This window comes from Antrostomus carolinensis, unplaced genomic scaffold (genome assembly GCF_000700745.2).
Source record: "Antrostomus carolinensis isolate BGI_N321 unplaced genomic scaffold, ASM70074v2 scaffold25112, whole genome shotgun sequence".
NCBI classification, from domain to species: Eukaryota; Metazoa; Chordata; class Aves; order Caprimulgiformes; family Caprimulgidae; genus Antrostomus; species Antrostomus carolinensis.
In genome coordinates, this window is record NW_010299381.1 from 225 (window position 1) to 10,454 (window position 10,230).

At 46.0% G+C, this 10,230-nt stretch overlaps 1 protein-coding gene across 2 annotated transcripts in view; it reads left to right on the plus strand.

The window, feature by feature from the left end:
- Nucleotides 1-985: 985 nt before the first annotated feature.
- The window catches only part of AXIN1 (axin 1), a 72,668-nt gene continuing 63,423 nt past the window's right edge, over nucleotides 986-10,230 (plus strand). Inside the window, exon 1 of one of the 2 annotated variants that reach the window (XM_029083691.1) lies at nucleotides 986-2,048. In XM_029083691.1, coding sequence (XP_028939524.1) covers nucleotides 1,180-2,048 — 869 coding nt within the window. In that variant the 5' untranslated portion in view covers nucleotides 986-1,179. The remainder of the gene's footprint in view (nucleotides 2,049-10,230) is intronic. The other variant, XM_010162786.2, reaches the window with a different exon arrangement.

Genomic DNA, 10,230 nt, shown 5'->3' on the forward strand with positions numbered 1-10,230 from the left:
TTAATCCACCAATCCATTAATTCGCCAGGCAGCTGATGCTGTGCAGGACTGGGGGCTTCAGGGCTGATGCTGTTCTGTAAATCAAGACTTGTGCTCCTGTCTTTAAATGATTTAAGTTAACGTGTTGAGCAGCAGGAGCAGCAACCCACGTTGTACCCTTCTGTGCCTTCCCCTCACCTCCCGTCCTCCATATTGACACATTCCTTTTCTTTAAAAACATTGTACTTGATCAGATTTCCTTCTCTCAGTGGTTTTCTCATCTTCCTTTGATGGCCTGAAGTTTTCCCAGGCTGGTAGCATGCGATGTTGTTAGCAAATGAATCTTTTCTCAGTGACCTGACCAGAACTGAGCTCCTGTGCTAACGTGCCCATCTGAAGCAAGAATGCAGTCCAGATGCCCAAAATATTGGGGTCAGCGATGCATCTGGATTCCCCTAGAGCTAGATGAGGCGACACAGCCTATTTCTGAAACGCAGAGATTTGCGAGGAATGTGGCGCTGGTATGTCACTGGAGCGTACAAAAGCCACCTGTGTTTGATTAAGGTGCAGTCTCGCTTTCAGGACTAACTGGATATTCTTTCAGAATATTTTTCACAGGCTTTAAATTCCTGTTTGAGGATGAGAATTTCCTAGATCAGTAGCCAGATAAAAACATGCTGCCTTAGTGTGACCTGGTATGTGTGCTGTCCAGAGGAGTTGGTGGCAGCGCAGAAGATGGCACGTGTCCTGTGGCACCACGTGGTATCTGAGTGTAGATCTCTTGGATGTGGGGACTGACAGATCCCAGGGTCCTGTAAAACCACCAGTGTTGTGAAATTGGCCGTTGTTTTTGCGTGGCAACATCACAGTATCAGTGATGCTGAGTGCTGGATGTAAAGTGTTGGGATATTCTTAGGGTGTCATTTTTAGGGTGGACATGGTTTGAGCCCGGTTCTGCACTTTCTGAAGTCGTTGAGAGCTTTGCCATTGATTCTGCTGAAAAAGAGGCATTAATACAGTAATGATGCAGAGCAAAAGTAGTGGTTTGTAATCTTAGAGTGTATGTGTACAGTCATACTCACTTATTTGTTTCTCATCTGTTTCAGCTGAACAGACTTGTTCACCTTGGAGCTACAAATATTGGTGATTGGAGATTTCAGCTCGTCCCCCACTGTTCCTGCCCAAGCAAGCACCAGAAAAATGAATATCCAGGGGAAAGGCTTCCCCTTGGACCTCGGAGGAAGCTTCACCGAAGATGCTCCGAGGCCACCAGTTCCTGGTGAGGAGGGAGAACTTGTGTCCACAGATCCGAGGCCAGTTAGCCACAGTTTCTACTCCGGTAAAAGCGATGTGGTTAGAAATGAGACATCCACAGCAACACCGAGGCGCTCCGATTTGGATTTGGGGTACGAGCCCGAGGGGAGTGCTTCGCCAACTCCACCCTACCTGAAGTGGGCCGAGTCGCTGCACTCCTTGCTGGATGATCAAGACGGTATCAACCTCTTCAGGACTTTCCTGAAACAAGAGGACTGTGCGGATCTGCTGGACTTCTGGTTTGCCTGCAGCGGCTTCAGGAAACTGGAGCCGTGCGCGGCTAACGAGGAAAAAAGACTCAAGCTGGCAAAAGCCATTTACAAAAAATACATCCTCGACAACAATGACGGACAAACCACCCCAGCCACAAAAAGCTTCATCAAAGACTGTGTCATGAAACTGCAGATTGACCCCGACATGTTTGACCAGGCCCAAACGGAGATTCAGTGCATGATAGAAGACAACACCTACCCTTTGTTCCTTAAGTCGGATATTTATTTGGAATACACGAGGACAGGTGGGGAAAGTCCAAAAATTTATAGCGATCCGAGCTCGGGGTCTGGGACAGGTAAAGGGCTACCTGGTTATCTGCCAACTCTGAACGAGGACGAGGAGTGGAAATGTGACCAAGAGGCCGAGCCCGAGGCCAGCAGGGACTCGGCACCTTCCAGCAGGCTCACGCAGAAGCTGCTTCTGGAGACGGCTACCCAGCGCGCCGCCTCGGCCCGCCGCTACAGCGAGGGCAGGGAGTTCAGGTAGGGGAGCGCCGCGGCAGCGTCCCTTCTGCGGGTGCCTCCAGGGAACACAGGCACGGGCACAAGGGTGATGGAAAGCCTTGGAGGAACTTGGGAGGTGGGCAACGCTCGGGAGACCATCTGCATCGGTACGGGATGGTGTCGCGCGGGCGCTTTGGTGGAATACAAAGCTTTATTTGACAGTAGTCACAGGTTATTTCAGGAGTGTGTTTGGCTGTTCTTCTCTGATTGCCCCGAATCATCCCTGCTGCACGTTCCTCACCTGGAGAAACTGCTGCTGTATGTGGTCTGGAGGCAGGTAGGGCTTGGTGGGCAGCGCAGAGCTGGAGGCAATCCTCATCCAGGTGCGGGGAGTGAGTGAGCTGCAGTTCCAGGTTGGCTGTAGTCTGTGCCAGCAGCAGGTCCATGTTCAGTTACAGGAACACAGGCGAGTACAGCTTGTGATAAAACTTCTTGCAAATACACCAGGAAATTGTTGTGATGTGCCAGAACCAGAGGCTGCAGGAAGCTTACAGGAGATACCCTCACCTCTGTCATGTTTGCATGGGTCAAACGAGGATCACAGAGCTCCCTGAAAATGGTGCTGCTTTGCACACGAGATTCCCAGCACTGAATTCTAGCGGTGTCAAAGTCACAATCACCAAATCCAGTTAAAACTGTTCCCTGCTGCAGCTTTTCCCTTCATCAAAGTAATTGCTGGAGTTTTTTTAACTGGAGGAGTTTCAGAGTTTTGCAGCCTGTTTTTTTTTTTTTCTCTGGGTCCCCCACCCACTTCCAGCCAACATGGATTTTGAAACTTGCTGAGAGCTCAGTTAAAATTCCAGACAATTAACTTAGCAGGGAGCTCTCTGGGATCAATAAGCGTGTGTGTGTCTAACCCTTGCTGAATCAACAGAACCCGGCCAGAACACATTCCTACTTCTTCTTCTTTTTTTTTTTTTTTTTTTTTAAATAAAATCTCCTTGTTTTAAGACCTGCTTAGGCTAAAATCTGACGCTTTGTGAAGATTACAAAATGAAGTAGCTGAACTGTCCTCTTCAAAGCTGCCTGCCGTATGAAAAGCATTTCTGTGTTTAATCTCCCTTGGCCGTCCCTTTAGGCTGGCAGCTGGAAACGCATCCCGCCCCGTGCAAGGTCTCAGTGCCTTTCAGCTGGCGAAATGTTTTCAGTTTGATTCTTGTTCTCTTATAGATTTTGAGGAGGGGATGTTGCATGTGAAACTCTTGGGGACGGGAGGGAAGGGAATTCATGTGGACTCCCGCTGTTTTAATCAGGAGTCGGACAAACAAAATCCCGGAGTCCTGGGACTTTCCCGTGGAGTTAATAAAAACCTTGACTGTTTCTTGAAGTGCATTTTCACTGAGTGGTCAGGTACTCTCCATAAGCAAAGGATTAGAAAAATCTACCATTTAAGTAACTTTTTATTTAAGCAATAATAGCTTTAAGATTGAAAATAACTTCTTTAATGTTCAGCTGTGTTTAGTTTCCATACTAGACCTACATGCAACACTGCACTTCTCAGCTCTGGCTTCAGAAAAAAGTGGACTTTACTCATTATCTGAATATATCTGTGCCAGACTGTAAAATTGTTTAAGAAACGTGCTGTGAAATGAGAAGCATTTTGGAATAGAGTTCCTTGGTCTCAGGCATTTTCATACCAGATTAGAACAACATGAAATAAATCTTTACCTGGGGGATGGAAGTCAGAATAAATGCATTACTTTTAATTTGTAGTGTCCAACAGCCTGTCATTGTGGCTGCTGACGCTCCGTTGACCTGTCGGGTCGGGAGCCACGGAAACGTTTACTGTTCTCACCAGTGCAGGAGTCATTTCTCAGCCTGGAATAACTGAAAAGAAGTGATTTATTTGATTTTATAGATGCTGGTCTGTCAGCTCTAGTAGCACCCAGAGCATTGCAATGGAAGATGCTGCTGAACTGTGTAATCTCTGCATTTTTTATTCTAAAAAATCTGCTGAGATACTAATTTATGAGGTGATGGTTCCTCTTTGTGCAAGACCTTGTGGTTGAATTAACTTACTTCCCGAATGTTGTATAGCAATAGCTGTCTTGAATAAGCTGGTTTTTAAACTGTAGCATTTTTATCCTGCAGACCTTTTTGTTCATTTGCTTTCTCACCTGAGTAAGAGCGCTGGAAGCCAGCAGAGCTGCTTGAAGCGAGAAGCAATAGCTATGTGCAGTGTTTGAAAGGCTGGATCCCAATTTGTTTTGAAAATTTCCACAAACCTTTTGTTTTTTGGTGGTTTTTTTTTTTTTTTGCATATGTGTGGAAGAATTTCTTGTTTCTGTTCTTGAGGGAATGTTGAAATAAGCTGTTTTGCATTATATCTGAGGGCCTGTTTAATCTTCCCAAGATTGAACTTCTATTCCTTGGCTTCCATGGAAACCCTAAATAAAGAGGAATCTGAGCAAATGCAATAGGAGTATTTCTCTGTTAGCAAATGAGCGTCTTGAATTGACTCCAAATTTTTTTGCAGCAGAAAGTTCATAAATCTTGATGCGGTAGCTCTGCTTTTAGGAGAGCAGATGTAAAAAATTCCTCAAAAGGCAGAAGACAACCCATTATTAGCATTGGATATTTTGAAGGTGTACAAATGTGCGTGTGTAAGTGAGAACGTCCCGAAGCCAAAAGCATCGCCGTTACCCACTGTGTTTTTGTATACGTAGGAAAAGGCCAATAGTCATTATAGTTAGGCTCCTGCAAATTAATTGGACATTGGTTATGGATCAGCGAACTTCAAAGAGGGTAACCCCCGAAGATCTCGGGCATTAACTCGCAGTTTCCGAAAGTGACACTAACGTGGTTGTGAGGGCAGCTGAGTTGTTCATTAACCTTCTTCTGACAGGCTGGGATGGCGTTCCTCGCCTTGGAAAAGCAGAAATTAAACCTGTGCCTGAGAACTGCCCTCAGCCTGGTTTTCAAGCACTCCAGGAAAATGTACACGTCTTAAAAAGCTGGAAGTTTGGTGGTGAAAGGTCACAGTTGTGTCTTTTGTCAGGCTGAGTTTCTTCTGCCATCTCTTTAGCTTTGCATCAGAAGGGGTTTCCCTCCCACTCCCAAAGCTCTGGGGAGCAGCACTCACAGCCGTTGCCTTTGCTTCTCCCCGTGGTGGAAAGCAAGCAGAGCGTGGGGTGCTACCTGTGAGCAGCTCTGCTGTCATCTCTTCTAGAAGACCAGCAAGCTGGGAGATGTAGGTTGGTTCTGACTGTTGTTTTGGGTTTTGACCCATGTCATGAAGTGCACAATGTGTTGAAAAGGAGACTTGAAGGATGGTGGTGAGAGGACATGGGTTGGTAGGTGAGGTGTTGAGTTATTTGGTGTCAGGGAATATTGTGATGGAGCTGATAGGCACAGATGGAGAAATTTCCCAACGGGGGCTTTGATATACATGTGGTTTGTGGTTTTTTTAAAGGTAGCTGGCTACATGATCTAAGCTTTAGTTTCCAGAGTGCTGAGCTGACGAAGCTCATGGCATTTCACAAGTGTTGGTGGCTCAGATGAAAAGGATGGTTCACGCTCTTCTCCACTGGAGCTTGTAGGAATCACCAGGAGAGTCCTTATGTTTGTGCCCACGTACTGGCAGCCTCCCTGGACACGTGTGAGAGCAGCTTTCTCCAAAACACACAGCCAGCACTCCTTTGTAACAGGGTATGCAGAGAAAGCAAGTGGAGAAACAACTGGAGGAGCTTTCAGAGGGATGTGACAACCTCTGGTGTGAGATGGGGCGATGAGGGGCTGTAACGTGGAGGGGAATGATGCAGGCTGGCTCAGGGAAGATGCGGGATCTCTCCGTTGCGTAGGCAGCGTGAACGGTCCAGCGGTCAGCGCTGGGCCTGCATCATGAAGAAGCTAAAATTTAGCTGGCAGACCTAATTTTGAGGTTTGCCGCTTCATTCGTAATTAAATATTAAATTGCACAATTTCTGACTCAGGACTGCGTGGGGAAGGAACCTGTGTTAATTGTACCGAACGGGTGGAAAACTGGGGATGCCAGATCACAGAGGCTGATGCAGGAGCATCAGGTCTGTCCTTAGAACATTCATTACTGTCTTACTGATGCTGCTTTGAAATGGAGAAGCAGCACGTGCATCTTGGAGCCAGGCTGCTGGAGCTTCACGAGAGGCTGGTTGCTGGAAAAAAAAACAACTACTGGATGTTATATGTAAAGGCAGAAAGAGCAGTTTTGGCTGCTTAGCTTGACTTAGCTGAAATTAAAACTGCTGGGCCCATAACACCACTTCTCATCGATACAACCCTATTTGGAGTCTGTGGCTATTTCCAGATTTAAAGAAAAGAAAGTTATAGAAGACAAGTTTTGGGGCTGAATTGTTCTTGAGAGAAGTTAGTGAGTCCAACGGGGCGGCGGGGTCTGCCGCTAATGGTGCTAAGCGGTAATTGAGTGACTTCAGGGCTGTTAAGATATACAAGGCAAAGACTGATGGTGTTTTTGCACAGAAGTTACTCCAGCTTTTTTAAATACATTGTTAAGCTGACGAAACTCCTGTGTGGAAATGCTTATATTAACAGTGTAAAGTATTTATACTGGCGGTTGCCAAGTTTTAAAATGGATTTTATTTGAAGGAGAATACCTTTTGTGCCCATAGCTTTGCCTTTACACAAATCAAGATGAAGAAGTGGTGTATTTGTTGTTTGGTTATGGATCAGTGCTTTGGCTTCTTTTTAAAGACAGGTAGTTAAGTTTTTAACACTCTCTTTTGATAAATGAATAGCATTTTCCCCCCTCCTCCAGCAAACAGCTACCTTATTTTGTGGTGATTGGATTTTTTTACCTGCATTACAGAAGCTTTTCTCTTAAAAGAATGGAAGGAGAATTATACCCCCCTCCTTTTGGTGGTGGGGAGGTTCAGATTGGACATTGGGGGAAAAAGTCTTAATGAGGAGCGTGATGCAGCCCAGGAACGGGTCACCAGGGAGGTGGGGATCTCCATCCTTGGAGGGCTTCACAGCTGGGTTAGACAGAGCTATGGTACATCTGGTCCAGTGTTGGCGATGGTCCTATTTGATGTGCACTTACAGTGCTGGCACAGATCATGAGATACAGGGTTGGAAGTCGGGCTGTTTTGGGTTCTGCTCGGATTCAGAAAGAGTTGGAGCTGAACCAATCCCCAGATGCTGAGAAGTGCACCTAGGAGGTGGGCCACGGGGTGGGTACACCTTGGTTCTGATCTGCCATTCAGCTTCAACTTGGCTTTATGTTTTAAGAGTTTCTTTGTTGTTGCTATAATGGACTAATCCCTTGAATAATTAGTTACTATTGGACATTTTAAAAATGACTGCCTCTTGGATGTTTTCCTTTAATAGTCTGTTAGATCCTGGATTTATTAACTACTGAGACAGACTGTGAAATCCTGTTACGCCAGGCTTCCTTGGTGGAAAAGGGACTAAGAAGGGTGTAGAGGTGCTGGGGGAACACACGCTGCCCTCATGTTAGGGTAAAGCCATTGACTTCCCCACCTTCCCAAGCCATGCAAGAAGTCTTTCCTGCCCACTGGAGCACGCCGTAGTCCTGGGATGTCCCTAGGTTTGGGCCTTCAGAAGGTGCTCCAAGAAGTCAGAGCACTGTGTCTGCACGGTGCAAGTCCAGTCACTCAGTCACCGTGCATTTAAAATAAATCATGGGCTTGCTTTTATTAGAATTAGTAGAAAAATCTAGTTTTGGAAGTGGACGTTATGTGTAGTGCAGAAAATTGCTGTGTTTAAAAAAAGACTCTGAACGAAGGTGCTGATCTCCTAAATCAGTTCCTGGAAATATCATTGGATTATTAGGCTCATCCTTAAATCCATTAAGCAAATTACAGTTAATCAGTCAAATTAAAGAAGAAAGATCTTTTGCAAGGCCCTGTCTTTTGAGCCACATGCAGAAGCTGTAGTAATATTTTAATTTTCCATCTGTCAGTGAATGTATTCAATCACTTCCCTTCCTTATGTGGGGGATTTGAAATTAGAAACTGAGGTTAATTATCTGCATTAAATGAAATATGTGAAGCCCACAAAAGCAAAAACCTTCACGATTTGGTATGGTCTGTTAAGCTAGGCAGGCTGTTTCAGGAGGAGTGGGGGTTATTTTTTCCCGGTTTTGTTCCGATTGAAGGGTTTTAGTCACAGTAATTGAAATGATTAAAAAGTCAAATTGCTGGTGAATATAATTCAGAGCATCTTTCTGAAAAGATTTGACACTTGCTTGAGAGCTGGGGTTTGCTCTGCCTGCTGGCGTGGAGCCACCGGTGTTGTGGGTGAGGCTGGCTGGCCTTGGAGCCTTGTTACCAACCTCCTCCGTGGCAATGGGGTGTCGTGGCTCTGCTGCTGGGTTAGTGGAGGTGATTTGGAAGTGGAACAATACCGGGGGAGAAGAGATATAGAACGTGTCCAACACCATCCATCCTAATGCCAGTAATTAGCTAATTGCTGCCTGCTTCATTTGGAAGTGTGGTTTTGGACTCTACAAAGAGGACAGTCCTCTTGGAAATACACCATCCCTAGTGGTCAGCTGGTTTGGGGGTGATTTGGCTGTTAAGAGGCTTGTGTTTTTTCCTACACACCTGGCTCAGGTTTGAGCTGCTGTGGGGAACTGCAGCGCCCGTCTCTGCTCATCGCGGGCAAAGATGCCCCTTGGCTGATGCAGCCCTGAATCCTCTGCTCACCATCAGGGCACTTCAGGGAAGGTCTGTTCTGGAGACAAGGTCTCTTCTGGAGACAGGCATCTTCTCCTTCCCCTCTGCCATGTGCCAGAGCAAGCTGCTTTGCCCGAAGTCACACTCAGAAGTTAAATCACAGCAGGTCATGCTTGCGTGTAAAAGCAAAACCATGGTTACTCTCAGCCCTGGTCCAGGTTCTTCACTCTTCTTATGGCAGTGATGAATTTAAGTAGAACCGTTGCAGTTTTAAGTCAGATTATCCAAATTCTGTAAAACCCATGTGGAAATTGGATTTTACCTTTGAAGACTTCAGAGCACACTTTTATGGTAAGACCTGGAGTTTTTTGGTCCTGTGGCCCCTGAGATACAATCTATCCTTAAAGTACCAGCTTTTAGAAGGTCTTTAACTGATCTAAATAGGGAATAGATGAATAGCTTTCACCTATTCTGATGAAAAACAGTGGAGGGAGGAAAAACTATAGCTTGAGAAAAAAACCTCTTTGAAATACCCTACTGAGACCCACTGCTTAGCACCAGGACTCCATGTTCTACTTCCAGAAGTGGTGACCAGAAGCTACGGGGTTTTATTCTTCCTTCAACTCCCTGACCCCAACACATCCCCTGCCCTGTCCTGTTGTAGACTGGAGAGTCTCAGTCCTCTCCCTCTCTCCATTTTCATTTTCCTGTTTTCTGGAGGGGTTTTTGTCATTCATCTCCAGGGTGTGTTCAGAGAAAAGCAGATGCTGGAAGGAGAGCGGTAGAAGTGGGGAGGTGGGATTGCCTTTTTTCCAGCAGTCTGCATTAGGATGGGTTAGCTCTGCTGGAAAACCTTTAGTGTTCAACAGATGTACAATTTTCAGTCATCAGTTTTGGTGTTTTTCTTGGCTGGCAATCAGACTGGGTGAGATTTATCAGGAAGAGGGGCTCCCTCATTCTGCCATTGCTGCCAGCCTGGACGAGGCACCTGCTTTGGGAGCTCCTTCCAGTGCATGTATTCACATGGGATGGTTTGTTTGGTAGCTGAGGACATCTCCAAGCTTTCACAAGCAAAGTTCAAATCAAAGCTGAGTCACAGGGGAGCTCCTGGGAATTACAGGTTGGATCCAGGGAGAGAGGTATGGGGACTCTGTATCCAGCTGTAGCTACTGGGTTTGATTAACTTTCTCCCGGCTCTGGCCCGCGGAAGTAAGAACCATAAAACCATTTGGCACCAGACATGCAAATGAGAGCTGGGCTGAAGCGACTGTTACCCTCGAGGATCCCAAAAGAGGAATCAACAAATAGAAATTATTCTATTAGCAGGGGCAAAGTTCACAGGTTAACCATCGTGTCAAATCAATGAAATACAGCCTTGATCTCCTGCACAAGGGCTTTATTGTGTATAAATAAGAGTGCCCGAGCAAAGACAGCAAGTTCTTGCACTGTAACATTTGCAGCGTGCTGAAGAAAGGGAAGCTCTGTACAGACTGCAGCATGAAATGCCTCCTTCGGACATCAGCTTCATT